At 40.2% G+C, this 18,368-nt stretch overlaps 2 protein-coding genes across 3 annotated transcripts in view; one reads left to right on the top strand and one right to left on the bottom strand.

Annotated features, from left to right (window-relative positions):
- Window positions 1-6,851, bottom strand: part of lin28aa (lin-28 homolog Aa) — a 12,083-nt gene extending 5,232 nt beyond the window's left edge. The window contains exons 1-2 of one of the 2 annotated variants that reach the window (XM_020590162.1): window positions 6,480-6,851; window positions 5,502-5,674 (exon numbers count right to left, since the gene is read on the bottom strand). In XM_020590162.1, the coding sequence (XP_020445818.1) occupies window positions 5,502-5,674; window positions 6,480-6,489 (183 nt within the window). In that variant the 5' untranslated portion in view covers window positions 6,490-6,851. Of the gene's footprint in view, window positions 1-5,501; window positions 5,675-6,087; window positions 6,316-6,479 lie in introns of those variants that run through there. The other variant, XM_020590161.1, reaches the window with a different exon arrangement.
- Window positions 6,852-10,124: 3,273 nt separating this feature from the next.
- Window positions 10,125-18,368, top strand: part of LOC109954668 (glycoprotein endo-alpha-1,2-mannosidase-like protein) — a 12,525-nt gene continuing 4,281 nt past the window's right edge. The window contains exons 1-2 of the mRNA XM_020590160.1: window positions 10,125-11,222; window positions 13,721-13,830. Of these exons, the coding sequence (XP_020445816.1) occupies window positions 10,712-11,222; window positions 13,721-13,830 (621 nt within the window). The 5' untranslated portion in view covers window positions 10,125-10,711. The remainder of the gene's footprint in view (window positions 11,223-13,720; window positions 13,831-18,368) is intronic.

Below are 18,368 nucleotides of genomic sequence, written 5' to 3'. Positions count from 1 at the left end.
TGCAGCTGTTTTCACAAGCTGAACTGAAGGTCTGATGACAGAGCTTCTCCAGTCACTTGCCCCGCAGCCTTCCTTTAAAAAGGTGTGATGTTAAGAAACTCACCAGGGAATACAAACAATTAAGACATACATGTTATACATTTTTTTGACAGCTGTATTGAACAGTATACCAAAGTTATTTTATTGAGCTCAGAGATAATCGTTTTTGTTACATGACAGCACTTAACTACATAATTTCTCTATGTTGAACTCCGTGTTTAATAGTTGTTGGTCCTAAACAAATGGCAGTTAGCAAAGAAATAACTCTGCAAATTGGTGACACTTCTAGCCAGTGTTTTCATTCATTTCAGTTTATGCAAAGAGAGTTGGCAATGCACTAGGACTGAGTTTTACCTTGTACTGGGATTCCTTTGAAAAGTAGCACATTTGTTACCACCTCGATTGTGTTGATACCATCATGAGCCATAAACTGCACTCGTCAGTTTTGGTTAGACAGTAAATATGAACTTATTAGAATATGTACAGTAAGAGACCATTTCATTTTTTTCACATTCATTCTCTTTCCATGTACAACACGAGGCTAACCAACCAAAGCTGTGTAACTTACCAAGCTAAAATATCTTGGTCAGAAACATGGTTTGCTAAAGAGAGCAGAGTCGGTCTAATCAGAACTGCTTAAAAGGCAGCAGATCTGTCCTGCTGACCAACCCTACACGGAAATACACTGAATTTATATCACCACCTTGGAAATTTGTCCCGGTTTCATACATTTAAAAAAAACCCTGTGTTATTTGTATGGCAAAGCACTGAACCTTAAGGTGAGTGCAACACCTGATTATTTTAAAGTTAAGAGAACTCTGCAAAAAGTAAAATATGACTGGCACTAACACAAGTTGTAAGCAGAGGGTAGTTGTTTGAATTAAAACATGCAAAATCTCTGGTATTGTCCTGTGTAAAAAAAATAAATAAATAAATAAAAAAAAATTTGGTGAAGCCCCTTTGGCAGCAATTACAGCTTCCAGTCTTCTTGGGTAAGCCTCTTGGATTCAGGCAGTTTATGCCATACTACCTGGCATATCCTCTCAAGCACTATCAAATTGAATGGAAAGTGTATGCCACCTTCAGGTCTTTCCACAGCTGTTCTGTGGGGTTTAGGCTCTTCTGTCCAGGTCTTAGGCTAGCCCACTCAATGCGCAGCCAGTGACTTGTCCCAAAGCTCTAGTGTTGTCATAGTGCTCGGAGTTCTGCACAAAGAGTTTGATTTTTGTCTCATTTTTTCCCCATCAAGCCCTGTCCTTCAAATGCCATTTACCAGATTCTAAATGGGCTGTCTTTTGCCCTATACTCAAAGTGGCCTCTGTTTAGCCACTCTACCCTAAAGGCCGGATTGATGGAGTGCTGCTGAGATGGTCCTCCTTCTGGCAGGTTCTCCTATTTATCCAGAAGACTTCTGAAGCTCTGAGCTCTACTAGAGGGGACATTGGGTTTTTGGTCAAAAATGCCTAAAAACATGTCATTCTGACACTGATAGGCAAAAATGGCAGTTTTATACACTTAAAATTAAATCTACAACAAAGTAAAGGGCATCTGAAAACGATATAAATTAGCACTACCAGGTTTGCCATTCTACCCCACAGTTTGAACACACCCTACCCTGCTTAAACAACACTGTTGACTTAGTGCTGCTTTGTCTTGTTGCTGCATTTGAGTGATAAACCTGATGAGGATAACCTTCAACCCATCCCCCCCTCAGGAGGAACAGCATTCCACACTCGCTGCCCCCACCCCCATGCCTCTTCCCACCCACATCACAAAGCTCCACTGACCATTACCGCTAACCCTAAACTGCAGGATGCAGGGGTTACTACGCAGGTTGGGGGTGGGGTGAGAAGGCAGCATGGCTTCTCTGGCAGGCGGGGGGTCAGGGTGGACATTCTTTGGATAGTTGTTTGGCAGAAAAATGCAAGATAAAAGTTGAAGGAAGACGGATGATTGATATCTCGCTTTGATATCAGTGCTTAAATGTGTGAGATCCTTTTTGTGCAAGAAATGTGATGATTTCATTTTGTAGCAACACCTAAGACATGTTATCTTAATTAATCTACAATGGAGCAACGATTGAACAAATATGTTGAGCGCAAGTAGTAACCAAGCTTTCTGCTTAGATATTTATCTGTTCAAACTGTTTACCTGAAGTTATCTTTGAGAGGGTTCCTCTTGATAATATCATTTTGCCAAAAACCTTTCCAATTACCAAAGAAAGGCGAGTGAAATGAAGGAAGGGAAGGTGTGGTGTAGTTCTGAAGACAAAACCCAGACACTAGCTAATATATCATGGGAAGCTCCTCTCTGAGATTCCCTTGGTGGGACTGCGAGATTAAATTGTCACAAATACCCAAGACTGTTGACATAGGAGGAAAGATTTATGATGTAGCAGGGCTGTTATCGGAGACAATCATGTTTACTTTCTTTCATGTTTGAATAAAGTCAAATTGATCTATCAGTTATCAGCAATGGTCTGCATTCACCAAAACCACCAGGAATCAAACCAAGCAAGGTTTATTGTGAAGAAAGTCTGTGGTCAGTTTCAAACTAAACCCACATACCATCCTTTAGATACAAGTAGTAAATCTCCAAGACTCCGCTTCACATTAAACCTGTAAGAACATGTCAGTCCTCAAAATATATGTTTGAATCATTATAAATACAGCCAGTGGTTCTAAGCAGCTGTAAAGTTTACTGCCTACTGTGATGGGGGGAAAAAAAAGCACAATTTGCTCTAATTTTCTCACAGTTGAGCATCTGCTGCAAAGTCCTGACCAGTGAGGAAATGTACTGGTGAGCCATGACATTCGAGTCTTGGACATCTTTTGACACCCAATCCCATCAAGTCTCACCTCAGGTAATAACACACATGAGGCCTTTTAGCTTGAAGGGTCCGACATTAAGGGGTTATTAGCGGGGTCTACTGTAAACTCTGTCTAGAATGTGTCTGGAAGACATGGGGCAGAGAAAGACAGAGCAGTGAGGAGCAATAAGACTACTGCCGAGACAAAGAGGAACTTGGTCACGGCTGAAGGGTGCTTCATTCAGATGCATGGCCCTATTGTTCACCTGCACAAAAGCCAGTGTACTTTTGGAGTTTTTTCATGGACATGCAGCCACTAATTTTAAGACTGAGGCCTCTTTCATTGGCATAACCCTTATACATCCATCACTAACATGTGTCCAACTTTTATAGTGACAGGGAGGAAGTAAAACATATCTGACATTTCTTGAGGATAAAATGAGTCTAATCATTGCTTAAGTAAAAGTAGTAAGCATTACAATCTGGAGCAATATTCAACTTGCTTTCATGCTAAGGACGCACAATGTTTTTGACAATGGATTGGATTTTTTTTTAAGTGTGTGATGGCAGTTGACATTAAACCACCTACCACACTTTCTAAATTATTTGAAATCTCTAACTACAGGAGGCATCAAACTGTGCATTTCCATCCCCAGATGACATCATTATTAGATCTGCAAAATGACTAAACCAGTATCAACTTCCTGTGTATAGTCAAATAAAATTTCAGTTACAACTGTTCCACAGAGCAATAAAATCTCAAGATGCATCATCATGAGCAGAAAAGACACTGCAGGAAATTAGCGCGTAGTAAGAGCTGCTTGAGTGTGACAGCATGTAAACCCATGAGAGAGTGGAGGATAGGCCTACTTCATGTAGATGTATTTATAGCAAATAAAGCTAACTTTAAAAAAAATTGCACTTTAGTAGACAAATGTCCCCACAGCTGGGGGCCTTGGTGAGTCAAGGGATGATGGTGTGAGGACAAAGAAATTGACCTAAAGCAAAACTTTACTCTCATTTACTCTCTAAAGCTAGTATAACACACACACATGCTCATAGAGAGGGGGATGCAGACAGCAAAGAGCTTCACTTTATGACAGGAACCATGAGGTGAATGAGCAGCTTAGTGTGGTCTCCTCTCATTCACATGCTATGCCTTTATCTTATCAGACAGCACTCACATGAGAAGGGGGAGGGAAGCACACCCCTGCCTCCCTATCACGACCTCCCACTACTACAACCGGTGGTGGTAGTACTCAGATTGTTTACGTAAGTAAAAGTAGCAGTACTATAGTGTAAAAATACTCTGTTACAAGTAAAGGTCTTGCATTGAAAATGTTAAGTATAAATATTAGCAGAAAATAAACTTACAAGAACTAATTATACAGAATGGCACAGTTCAATGATGTACATCATATTATTTGATTCTCATTATTTATGTATTATTGTGTATATCACAAATGTTGCAGCTGGTAAAAGGTAAAACTAATTTTAAACTACTTTATATGCTTATTTCAATTACTGCTGGGTGGCTTGTGAATTTTACACCAAGGATCAATACATTTTGTGATTATACAGTTTTTTGTTTTATTAACCTCTGTCTGAAACGTAACTAATAAATAAACTTATCAAGTAAATGTAATGAATACAAGGCAAAATATTTTTCTCTGAAATCAATGTATGAAGTAGTGGAGAATGAAAATACTCAAGTACAGAGATCTCAAAACAGTACTTAAGTACAGTACTTTAGTAAATGCACTTAGTTACTTTCCACCTCTGCCATTACCATCGCCACTTTTAAATTCATGTAGGAAGATGGAGAATTTAGAAAAACATAGATGAGTTCATCATAGGTCATCAATCCAGTTCTTATTCTATTTTTATTCTACTTTATTCTATTTTAGTCATAAAGTGAATGTTTTGTATTAAGTTTAGAAGGAAATGCCACCAAGTCAAAAATTGTGTCCATTGCCTGATATGTGTGTGTATGTGTGTGTGTAAAAACTATATTTAATCTTAAGAAATGGATTTGGGTTATATGCTGCTGTCTTCATTTTACCTCCATAAGATAAAAGCTGAAGATGAATGGCAAAATCATCACATACCAACCACTAACATGAACAAATGCTGACTTAGATTTTCAGCTGGCACAGCATTCATTTCATCTTAGAAGCACTGATGCCGGCTCGTTGAAGTGTGTAACCACTCTCATTTCTTGATCACGTTTCATTAATTTCCCCTCTAAAAATTAGGAGGGAAGCCCACAGCTCTCCAGAAGTAGAAAAACACACATCTACATAAGCGAGTTAAATATATCAGGCGTTCTGATTTATGCCTTGTATCATAAATCAGAACGCCTCCTAGTAGAGGTAGTTGTCTTCAGTGCACTTTACTTTTAGCAGCTAATTTCATCCTTTAACCTAGGCCACCTTGTCGCTGCTGTGTGGACTGGATGATTAATCCAGCTGCATTAGGATCAGGTGGTACGTGTCGTTCCTGCTGCTGAGAATATTCACTTGGATAAACGTGTTCAGAACCTAGAAACAGCGATAGCCTAGTTTTGCAGCGCACAGGTTGACTGAGTTCAGACGTAGCATCGCTGTTGGCGTTTTCCTACGTCGATAACAGTCGAAAAGATAACTTATCCTACCTGATGAACAAACACATCAACTGGTTCGTCCAGTGGCACGCCCTCTCGGTTGGTCATGGACAGGAACCCGAAGCCCATGCGGACGTTGAACCATTTACACACGCCGACCCCGTGGAAAGACTGTGAATCCTCCTCTGTACTCGGTCCTTCATCCTCCTCGGTCTTACACACCCCTGCATTGAAAAGTGTACAGAATGTTACAGAACTTCAGCTCATAGTGTTGCAAAATAAGGTGCGTATAAAAATGTGCAGTGTTTCCAAATTTCAGCAAGGGTTAAAAGCCTAAAAAACGTTTCTTCTTTGTCACGTTGCTGCATCAATCCATACGAATCAATCAGATGAACACGCAATTAACCAGCTGAGGTTGTAGCATGTTGGATAAAGTTTCATAAAGACAAATGAGCAGCATTCTTTTTAACGAGTTTGTGCAAAATAAGTGATCTTGACGGCTGAGAGATGTCAGGATTTCTAAAGAGCGTTTAATGCGATAAACACGGATTGCACATCACGTGTGTGAACAATGCTTTAAAATGTCCCATTACAATCAGATAGGCAGCCCATCACAAAACAACTTAATTAACTCAACCTGGAAATTCCTGGTTAGAAACGGAGCCCATATCTTCAGTTGTGACTTGAGTCAAAATTAGCACCCAAGCTTCAGTATCCTTTTTAGCCCTCAAACCGGGTAATCCTCACAGATTGCCACTTTCATGCAGAATGCTTTGAAAAGCAGAAACTGCGCAGCGAGGGGGACAGCAGGAGAGGGAGGTGAACAAAAGGGGGCTGGCAATCTAGGCTATTCCCCCTAAACAATGGGGTGGGGGGGGGTCACCGGGCAGAATCTTTGCTGAAGACCCCCCACCCCAAACACACACACACACACTCGCAAAAAAACTCAGACAATGCAAGGAAACCCTGCCCCTTGAGAAACCACTTAAACCATTCCCAGTGATAACTCCCCCAAAGCTCCCAGCATACCTTCTGCCATGCTTGCGGACCAGTTTACTCCCAGTGTTCACCGCTGCCGGATCTTTCGGTCTTTATGAAACGCGTTTTCGCTCCCCTGCAGTGGTCAGCTGTGATGGTCAATACAAATGACAATTTCTCATCCAATAAACCTCCCACACTCTCGGTCATGTCCACGTGATCCAAGTACAGTCCCCAAGGATAGCTTGCTTATTGTGCGATGGAAGGGCCCAAATGTGGGTTCTCACTAATCATCTTAAAATAGTTTTCCATCTGTGGTACTCACAGTAAGGCCTAAAGAACGTACATTTGCTATAATTTGCAACACAAATGTGTCCAGTTAGGACTGAGCCGGTCTAAAACATGTCAGACCTACTGTTTATGACTCAAACAACCAGTGACCTGTTCAAAAAGTGTTTTAATTGTGACAGTAAAATGAACCGAGTGCTATTTAGTCTTTACATGTAACCATATGCACCTGAAGTGAGTTAGCAATAGAAGAAAGAGCCTGAAGTGCCCTTTTAAAACAATCCTTGCACTGAATTTTTACTCATACTTTGACTCTCGTCAGTTAACGCACTCGTCTCCTTGGGATGAGTTGGTTAGCTGATGTCCTGACATGCCAAAGGTGAAACATGGAGGGGAAGCGCTTTTTCTTTCCCTGCAGGAAGGACAGTTAAATTCAGTCAAACCATCGAAGTGAAGAGATAAAATTAGAGAAGAAAGCAAAAGTGGACTTCAGCTAAAGGATTAAAAACAGCCCCAGAGCAAGGCAGCAGCACGTAAACAAGCCAAGCCAAAAGGAATTAATGGATCAATAATGATTGATCACATCACCTTAAAATGTTGACTGGTGTCCTTGTGGGATGATGGATGAATGAAAGACAGAGGAAAGTGATCTTTAAGTGAAAAAATAAATTAGCAATAACCAATTTTCATTTACAATAGTTTAATAATATTCAGCTGAAAGACTAACAGATAAAATGGTAAAAAAAAAAACTATATATCTAAAATATGTTTGAGACTAATCGTCATAGTGAGTGAACAGTTCAGCTTAACGTCGACGTGTGTGTAGGAGTAATATCTACTAGCTGGATTTGTCGCATTCATCCATAGAAATTAAACTGAAAATGATCCTCACTGTTTCATATCTTTTTATGCAGCTCCATCCACTTCAGCAGGCCACATGGCGCCTGATGCTTCAGAGGAAAGTGTCGGACAGCTACCACAACGACCCCTTGTGGACCCACAAATCACGCGTATTTGTCGGACTGAACATTACATAACTGCAGCATTACTGTCCTGAATGATAATCAGACAAAGCTGTTTTCCACTACAAATGGCTTAAATGGTAGAAGCTGTCGATTTCAGGAAATGTGATAAACCTAATTTATGTTTGCTTAGAAAGCAGTTTCTTTCCCAAAAATGAACTATAGAACTAAAGGCTGGCGAAAATGGCTATAGACTTTCAAAACATGAAAAAGAAGGAATTTAGGTCATAAGAAACTTTTTACTTTATAAAGTCGAATAGTTCTTGAAACTGCTTTAATTAATCAATCCATGTCTCCGTTTTTTAGTTTTTCTCATGTAAGGTTTATCACATTTTGTCTTAGAAATACATTCTTTATTTTTAATTTGATTTAAGAATGATATTTTATCATGAGAGGTTGCGATATAACGAGATGTATTCAATTTTGGGGTTCATTCATTCTGCAAAATTATCTGTAGCCTCTAGGTTTGTATTCTGGGTTATCATGCGTTTTATATATCTCCATCTCTCGTTTTATAACCTGGAACACGACAATTCAGTCATTTTAACAAATATGAGGCGTGAAAGCCAAATTTCTTAGGTAGTTGTTATTGTTGCTGGAGGTATTACAAACGCATAACCACAAACAAAGCACTACACAAAATGCTTTTGTGTCCTTTAAGACCCTTTATCCTCTTCGATTACTTTCGTTTTGACCAGGTCTGGCCAGAATTTCACACTGTAACTTTGGCAGCTCCTAAAACACAGTATTCAGTCCCCGTGCACTTGCCTTTGGCTGCCAACACATTGGTGCTCAACATTCAGTTTTACTGTAGGGTGAAGTTTTTTATGGACAAACATTGGCTATGTTAATTATTCTAGATCGATTTTGTATTGGGCTAAACAACAGATGACTTAAGAGGTTGCGTATCAGTCTAAACTAATTAGTAGATAAAGAAAACATTAATTAAGCGTCAACAATTCAGTTCATTCCGGGTCAGTGAGCGCTGCCTCCTGTCATCTTGTGCGTTTAGGTTCCATTCTGCTGGACTCAAGCCAAGTTGCAACAGGCTAATGGGCTGCAAACACTTGATTCTTCTGCCTTTTCCGGACTCTCTAGACCTACATGTGCAGTTACTAATAAGATGCTCTCATTATGGTACCACAGCCTGCTTTCCAGTAAACAGCCCGAGTTCTCTCACCTCGTTCAAAGGGATCGTTTCCTTTCAGTCACAACAGAAAATCTTAAAGAGAAACTCCCTAAATGTACCCAAACCCTCGCTCGTCATTAAACTGCGCACCATAGAGTTGATGTGTTGTGTCGAAAAATGACTGTCTGCCAGAAACGGATTGCGGTCCGCGGGAGCGCGCGCAGCCTGTGCACATGCATCGGCCAGTTTATCACGACACACAGCTGCTTTTGTCGTGATCAAACCGGGATACAACGCGAAAATAGACACAACGCATGGTAGTACGAATAGATGTCTTTGTAAAACTCGAACCTCTGAGGGAATAATCGTAGCCTATTTATAGCCCAAAGAACCAGTTTCGAGTGCAACCAGGCATCTTTAGGTGATGGATGTAGGTCCTATAAGGGCTGTATGAAACATTCGCCTGGTTTCAGAAGCAAAATATTTAACTATGCATTTATTCATAGAAAGGTTATAGGCTGCATTCTCCACATAGGCTAACCTATTTGGAAACTGGACTGGCTTTATTATAGACTATGGCTAAATTATAGAAAATAATCCTACATACACCCACAGTTGTATACGGGGCGAACTGTCAGATACACAGTGAATGTTGATGAATTCAACATGTTAGAGCCATACTGCATGCACGTAAAATTAGCACAGGGTAATGTTTGAGCAGCATAGACTATAAGTGAAATAAACAGTGGTAATAGTCTGCTGGAGTGGACATTTACAAGATTTTACACGACTGTTTTAATAGCAGACAAACACTCATTGCACGACAGGATGACATTTTAAGGCACAACACCGTCAGTTGTGAGAAGTTTCGGTGTTCTAGTTTGCAGTGTACCTGAAAGCAGCATAGAAAAGTTGTGTGTTCAGTAAAACAGCCACTAGATGTCGGCATAACTCTTAACTCACTGTGCAGGCCAAGCCACAGTCAGGCGATCAAACACAGGAGTCTAAACTTTTAAGACTATTTAGCCTAATGCGTCTCCCACTAAATAACTGGAGACTCAGGCTCTGTAATGAAACATGGCGATGTCACTTCTGACATAGTGACAAGACTATAGCCAAAACCTGACTCTGTTGCTGACATGCAGACATTTAATGATAAGCCTATCATTTTACCTTAAACGTTGCATTTTTCTATCTGCGCAAGGATCTGCAGCCACGCACAAATAGGCAAAGCCGAGATCTAAGTAAAAACTAAACCAACCAACCAAGGAGGCTTGAAAATCCCTCTGACATCACGGGAGAGCATCACTCCATCTCGAAGCCGGTCATCTTCCCGGTGTCAGGTGGACGGATCAGCTTCTCGGCGGAGCAGGACAACCAGCTGGATGAGTGAAGCAGCTGATCGAGCTTGGAGATCAGCGAACCAAACGACTTAATGGGATTAACACCAGGGAGCATCCGCCCGGTGGCAACTTTTACAATCAAAATTCAGCCTACTCTTTTATTTCCATCGAGCAGAATAACTGCTTTGGGAAGCGACTTTCTGTTGCAGTGATAGGCCTACCTCACAGGCTGCTGCTCAGCAGAATGCAAAATGTGAGGCTGCAGAAGAAAGTTGAAAATTCCACAGTCAGCTGCGTCAGTCTGCTGCGACTTGACTGTGATCATGTAGCCACTTTTTAGTTATGAATTCAGAATAATATGCTATTTGTAGAGGCCATACGGGACACTTTAAGGAGTAGTTCGTAGTTTGCGAGGTGAACTCTCGCCGTGGGATTAAGAAGGATAAATTTGCGCTCCTGGTCTTGTTCACGCCGTTCGCAGCTTCTGCAGTTCCAGCTAACATGGCAAGACTACGCAGGAGAGCTTGCATAGCACTGTTTCTCTTCACGCTATTCATCTTTGGGACCATGATGGGACTAAGGACCCTGAAACCCAGTGACGGCTTCTCGGATCTGGCTCCGGGTTTGGAGCTCCTGCCGATGCCAGGAGGGAAGATGGACGGGCGCTCCGTGTCCCGCGAAGCCACCGCGTCCCCGGGCCAACCCCGTCCGGCTGGCAGCAACACCAAAGCAGTTTTGTTTAACTCCGGTCCCGAGGGAACCATATTTTATGATGTTCACATTTTTTACTACACCTGCTATGGCAACCCACATATGGACGGCAAGTACATCCACTGGGATCACATCCTGGTGCCACACTGGGACCCCAAAATCGCATCTAGTTACCCGAGAGGGAGACACATGCCGCCTGAAGACATCGGCTCCAGTTTCTACCCCGAACTCCATCCATACAGCTCAAGGGACCCGGACGTGTTGGAGTCCCACATGGAGCAGATCGGGGCATCTGCTGCAGGTACAATTCAGAGATGCAGTGAAATGTTGGGGAGAGAGATAAAATAAGAGCAGAGTGTTCTTCGTGCTCCGCTGCTGCCCAGAAATCTGAGGTCTGTAAGCGCAAAGCTCGCTCAAGGGGCACTAAACATTTTCAGCACCACACATCTACTGGACAGCTCCCTGTATCCTCAGCTGCCAGGATCTGCTGACGCGCCTTTTCCTGCAGAGCTCGGTGACTTTCAGAGTCCTAGTTCTTTAGAGATCAACTTCTTAGGTATCACTTATAAGGACAGTACGTTCCTTATAGGAAAACTTTAATAGGACGAATAGGAAATTTTAAATTGTGGTCCATTTAAATGGTCCCCCCCCTTCCCCCCCCACACATACAGTAAAAGTCCCCTAGGGATGGGTAATACTGTTGAATTACATATCGGGATATTAATGTGTATATGCGTGTGTGTGTGTAAATACATAAATTCTATTTAAAAGATGGATATACTAAATTTATCCAAAGACCACATTTTAAACTATCAACTAAATGTATTAATACAACTGTTCCACTTTGCAGTATATACATTGCTACACTTTGATTGCAAACATTAAACACTAGAAATGTGTAAATCATTATGTTCAATACCATCATTATGATATACTTCCACTAAGAGTCAACATATGACATTTTTTTTAAGACTACTTTATACTTTAAGACCAAGATCTGTTATTTAAGAGAGGCCCAAGGGAAAAAATATAGTCTGGCAACAAGAAACCACACCAGACAACCAATAATCAACTGACAGGCTTTATAACCATTACATGAGTCATAATCTGATCATTAAATTCCCAAGGGTCAGGAAATGGCACTATTACCTCCCTTTTAAATTGAGATTAAGAGGGATTATAAAATTTAAACAAAAGAAGGGATATATGGTTATAAATTAAGTCTCCTGTAATGTTCCTTATCTCCTGCTTATTTACAGGCTTATTTTTTGCTTATTTTTATGTCTCCTGAAATATTAATAGAGCCAGTGTCTTCCTAGTCTTCTTGAGAACTTGTATGTCTTACCTAAACAACAGCAGAGTCATGTAGCCTGGTGTCAAGTAACGGCTATTCAGCTGTCAACAGCCAACACATGAGAGGCCTTGGTGTTTCTGTCCTGCAATTCAGTAGGTTATTGTACACCGTTTGGATTGATGACCAGACCATCCAAGCCTCTGAAACATCTAATCCCTGTCAGATGTTTCATGCAAATACCAGCTCACAATTCCTAGCTAAAGTAATCAGTTTATTTAGACACCACAGCCAGTCAAACTAAATAGCTGCACATGGCTTGATGACTGATTCACCTACACTTCAGAGGCCCATAAATATAATTCAAAGCCATGGCTGTATACTTAATACATTCAGACATTAGTTAGGTATTGTAATCTAATGGGTGTCACAGCTCCACAGCAAGCAGGCATGATTTCAGTGAATTAGCTCTGAGTCATATTTGATGTGCCAGATCCCCTCTGGTGCCAGGCACTGCGTTGGCCAATATGAAGCCATTTCTCAGCCAGTGTTGAAGCACAAACAAGCATATCTCTGCTGGAATTTGTGAGGTGTCATGCAGTAAAGCTGTACAGAGAGATTGCCATTAAAACAAAATATGATAAATAGGCTTAAGATGACAGGTGCAAAATAAAAGTGATGAGGCAGGTAGGGATTCAGATGAAATAATCAACCCTCTTCTATATAGACACACACGGATGCATCACTGAACTGAAATACAGAGGCACAAGTGACTGCAATAAAGATCCCATGGCCAAAAAATGTCTACAGAGAGACAAAAAGATCATGACTCACATCCTGGTGCCACATATCTCAGAGAGACTCCAAATGACCACAAAGAAACAAACAACTATACAAAAAGCTCCCAAATTACCCCAGCACGGCACAAAACAACCCAAGGCTAAAGCTACAAAAAACTGTAGAATGTGATGCAAAAATACCTAAAAAGAGATGCTGAAATAGTTGCAAAGAGACCCAAAATGAAAACAGAAATCTTCACAAAAAAGTCAGAAAAAAACTAAGAAAAGAAAAACATCTTTACATTTCTGTGTCCAGGAGTCTTGTCTTGCCTTCTACTTAGTAAGGGTCAGCGGCCTTTTACATACTGTATGTGTCACAGAGCCCATTTTCTCTTTGTCCGTCCATGCAAAAGGCAGCTTGCAAGAACTCCTACCAGCATGTAGCTGCGTTCAGTAAAATAAGTATGGATATTACCTTAATGAATTACCAGGGAAGACTTGTGCATTCAGTAAAAGTGCAACTGAATGTGTTTGTAAAGCCCTGTGAAGAGCTACATGAAAACCTCGCTGTAGATTAATGAAAGAAGTTTTTTGCACCCTTTCTCCCCCAGGAATGTCACGGTTTCTTACAATAAGCACGAAATCCATGCATCATTTTAACAATGCACAAGCAACATTTTTCAGAGCATTATGGATATTGGTTCTGAACATGTTCCCGTGTGTCTCCAGGGGTTCTGGTCCTGTCCTGGTATCCTCCTGGTCTGGCTGATGACAACGGGGAACCTGCTGAGGATTTGGTACCAGCTGTACTGGATGCTGCATATAGACACAACCTCAAGGTAAAAAGACATCACATTTAGAGTGTACAGTATGTGTGTGTAGGAGACCTAAAGAGTCCAAGGCTCAGAAAGCCCAAACCAAATCAAACCCATTCTAGGCTTGCTCCCTTTTTGTTGCACCAAACAGTCACAGGAAAACAGGTTTGGATTTTTCCATTATTTGTCTATTTTTAAGTGAACATCTGTTGCCGGAAGAGTTGGTTTTAAACAAATAATGTTGAAATGAAGGTTGTTTAAAGCTTAACTTTGGAAACATGACTATTAAAAGTGCTCATTACAGAGAAAATGGCTTCATTGAGTTCTCTTTATATATAGTTTACTAGTTGACTACTAAAAAGTATTTTCTTAAAACTAGTGAAATCTGCCCCTGCACTAGTAATATTTAGTTTGAAACTTAAATCCACTTTTTAAATGTCTATAGCTTAAAACAAGAAAGAATAAATTGCAGATCGCTGTGTAAGAATGATGTAAGATTAAAGTTGATTTTAGGAGCTGTCCAAGTCAGTTTGGATTATAAAAGAGTGGAATATACAGTATCTATGGTGCTGACAAATAATAATAAAAAAAAAGCCAATGAACTCAATGAACAAGTACCTTGTTATTGTACATGAATAGAGTAATTTACTTTTCTTGACTGCTCGTCTTCCCTGAGCTGTAATGATGCCCACATTGTCTATAAGCTTTCTCTTGTTATTAGACAACGGGTCAGCCTGAATTGTGCATATTGGCTTTAACACACTACAAATTAATGCACAGTAGCCAACATTGTGATGTATAGTCTTATTAAAGTAGCCTAACCATGTAAAATGTCCACCTTTATTTCTGAATGTTTGCCTGACTATGAATGAGATTGAAGCTTGATGTGTAAATATGATTCTCCCTCCATTTTAGCTCACTAACATCACATGGACAGAGGAGCTAGGAAAGGATTATTGATTTAACATAGCTCAGCCATTGTGTTGTGGTGTGTTTTACTTGGAAGCTGTTGCTTCTTTCTATCACTGGAGAGTAAGATTAAAAGCTTCCGAAGTTCATCTTCCTCTGTTGTGTTTCCTAAACTGAACTGTCTGCCACTCAGGAAGCTCACTCCAGATGTTAACAGCTTCAGTGGTATCATACCATCTTTGATTGCTGTCTGTTTTTGATTGACACTGTGATGAAAAGCTACATTCTGTACACTGAAGTTGAAATGACATACACTCACCAGTTTATTACGTAGAACCAGCTGAAGCTGATGCAATCTGATACCACAGGCCTGCAATAAATCCTCTGTTCGTGGAGGTGAAACTGTTCAGTTTGGTTGTTAAACCTGGTTTTTTCAGAGGTTTTGACTGAACCTTGTGATTTTTTTTGGAGGCTGTAGTTTGCATTGCTGTTGCTCTGCACTGCATTATACAGAGAAGTGTTTCTGTTATTTAGCTTGGCCTCACTGGGGTGGACAAAATAATAAGAACACCTGTCCCTATAATGCAGCATGCATCAACAAAGCCAGGCTAAGTAACAATAACACCTCGTTGTATAAGGCAGTACAGTTACAACAGGGGCACCCTTTGTCAATCATTGTTGAAAAGCAGAAATAAAGTATAAATAATAAGCATTACTGTAAGGTTTTGTTTCAGTTATTGTGATTTTTAGAGCTGAAACAGTAATTTGATAATTGAATAGTAAATTGAAAGAAAAAAATTGGCAACAATTTTGATAGTTGTTTCATTGATATCAGAATACTGAGACTGCCAAACATTCTCTACTTCCAGCTTCTCAAATAGGATGTTTGGCAGCTTTTCTTTGTCATGTATCATTCAGTACTGAATATTTTGTTTTGAACAGTTGGTCAAACCAAATTTAAGAGATCACCTGGCAAGCAATGATGGGTCTTTTAAAAACATTATTACATGATATAGACCAGTGTTCAATAAAAACAAATCACCAATAATGAAATAATTGTAAGGTGCAGCCCTAATAATGTTGATAGGAGATAAGTGATAAACAGGGAGATTGATTGTTTTGGAGTCCCAGTTCATAAATATTCTACTTAGAGGAAGCCCAACACATATTTTAGAGATGATAGACAATTTGTGACACTGTGAAAAGAACACCACACTTCCAAAGTTAACTTCATATTCAGCAGGTTAGATATGCAATTGTACACATATAGACTTACTGAGGTATGTAAAGGACCAAAAATATTCAGTTACTGCCTATAAAGAAACAAGTTGTACAGTATTTATAACTTGCAAAAGTTAATACCAAGGTTAATTACAGTGCAAAGTAATTTGGAAGGATGATCATTGTAACACGGTTCATTATCATTCCAGTCTTTGTATCCTGATGTGACAATAAAGATAATTTATTTTTCAGCAGTGATGTGACACATATTGGCCTTGGCCTCTCTGTAAACAATTTTGATGAGATGCAGTCCATTTGTCAGACCGGCCTGTCAGATTTGAGATCACATTCTGCTGTTTGGCTCCAGGCAAAGAAATGCATCTCTACAAGGGCACGACGAAAACAGCGGGATAAGATATGCAACACCGAGCTGAGACTTTACGTATAATGCTGTCAGGATAAAGCTAATAAATTGAATTTTATGCCATGCTTTTTTTGTCATCAGTGACCCAGCAAGCATGACAATTTCATAAACAGTGTGGCAGAAGCACGTGTGGACAGACTGTGGTATGCTTTCTGCAAACTGACTGAACATTTTAGTATCTCACTAAAAAAAAAAAAGAAAACTTCTTCTTTGTGTCTTTATAAAAACACGTGTTAAAAGATTGAAAACTGTGTGCAGCATGTTGAATGCAGTATTTCTAAGCATTGTATTCCAGCTCCCCTCCAGAAGGACATTTATCTTTGGAGTAGTTCTTGCATAATTTCAGCAAAACATTGACAAAGTAAAGAATGTTGGCTGAGATGATTTAGAACTATAATGCAAGAACCCAAATTAATCTCTTTGCTAATTTCCCCTTAAAAGCAGGCTAAAAGCTGGGAGGGAAGCCCAATAGAGGAGGACAGATGGTTCCACAGGGGCAATGGCAACAGCAAAACATGTGTCAGATCAGGACTGAGGAGACTCATCTATAATCTGATTTTGGTTGCAGTGCCTACTGACTAATCTGAGAAATGCTTGAGAGAATACAAGAGCAGTTTGGCTTTGAAACATCTGATCACTGGAGAGTCTAGCGTATGATTTCACAAAAATAATCTATTTCTGAAAAAAGATGAGTGCATAATAAAGAGATAAGACATAAGTAAACACCAGAAATAATGAACTTTCAGAAGTACTTATCTTTTCTAAAACACACTTATATGAAAGAGTGATAGTACATTTGTCTTTATGTGCTTTGTCTTCCATCTGGTATCACCGTCCTTCCTTGTCCTGTGCTGTTTGCAGGGGCAGGATTACAACGAGCTTGGCGCTGTTCCTAACAGCTTGACAGAGCAATCAAAGGCAGCATGTGAATAAGTCTTTACAGTGGTTCTATGTAGCTCAGTGGGGCATGAATATAGCATTAACCTTTCCAAGATGCATGGCTGCCCCAGGGCAGTTATCCAATTTGCCTGGTTGGTAATGCAGCCTTACCAGGGCTGGAGAAGTTTCAGATAAGAAACATACACTAAATTAAATATTATGTAAACTGGATATTCCCAAGTATAAAAGTGAGTCAAACTGGAGATGAATGTATATAGTAGTGTAAACTTCACACTGGTAATCCCATAGCATATGGCTAAAAACACAGTGACCCTTGGGACAGGGTAGTTAGGATTGGAAGCTGGGTGCAGGAGCGAAGGAGCCAAGGGGAAATGTGCATCAGGGGTCCCATGACTAAGTCTGCCTCTCTGAACAATCTGCACTCTGAGAGGCATTATGTCCTGTTTCCAGATAAACCGATTAGCTGCATTCAGGCTTTTGTGACCATACGTCGCTATGTGCGTTCCCTGGCTTTGACCATAAAATGAAACTGATGATCCTGAGTAAAGAAATATGCCCAGCATTGTCAGAAATGACCAAAGTGCTATAAAGGTTTGGACCTGTATCTTTGTGTTGGCTCACATCCCTCGCTCAGTGCTTTCTGCATGACAAGGCACAAAATTCCTCTCTGCTCAGCATTAATCATGCTGCTGTTGGTCCAGGCTGGCACTGTCAGTGTTTATGAGGTATTCAAATACAGTATGTTGACTCTGTCTCATTTACTTCTAAATTACCACAAACTAATGAGCTATATGTTTGGAAAATGAGCTGAGTTTTCTAGTGGCCCACACTCTGCTCCAGGAGCATAACAGCTCCCCTCAACCCCACAGTTTTTCAGAATAGGTTCATATTTTATTTTACTTTATAGGCTGCTGCTTTATAAGATGTCCAGAGTTATGGCTTTATAAACAATGATTCCATACTTTAATAAACTCTTTCTCCATCTTTGATCAAATTGATATTTTGTGAGCAAAGCTCACCATGGTCAAAACGTTTGTTTTATTATGCATAAAAGCACTTGGTGTCTAGATTATAATAATTATGTGATTGCTTTTCTTGTTTCCTGCTG

Source organism: Monopterus albus, unplaced genomic scaffold, assembly GCF_001952655.1.
Source record: "Monopterus albus unplaced genomic scaffold, M_albus_1.0 scaffold11.1, whole genome shotgun sequence".
Taxonomy (NCBI): Eukaryota; Metazoa; Chordata; class Actinopteri; order Synbranchiformes; family Synbranchidae; genus Monopterus; species Monopterus albus.
Note: the sequence above shows the minus strand (reverse complement) of the source record. Positions and strands in the feature narration are given on the sequence as shown.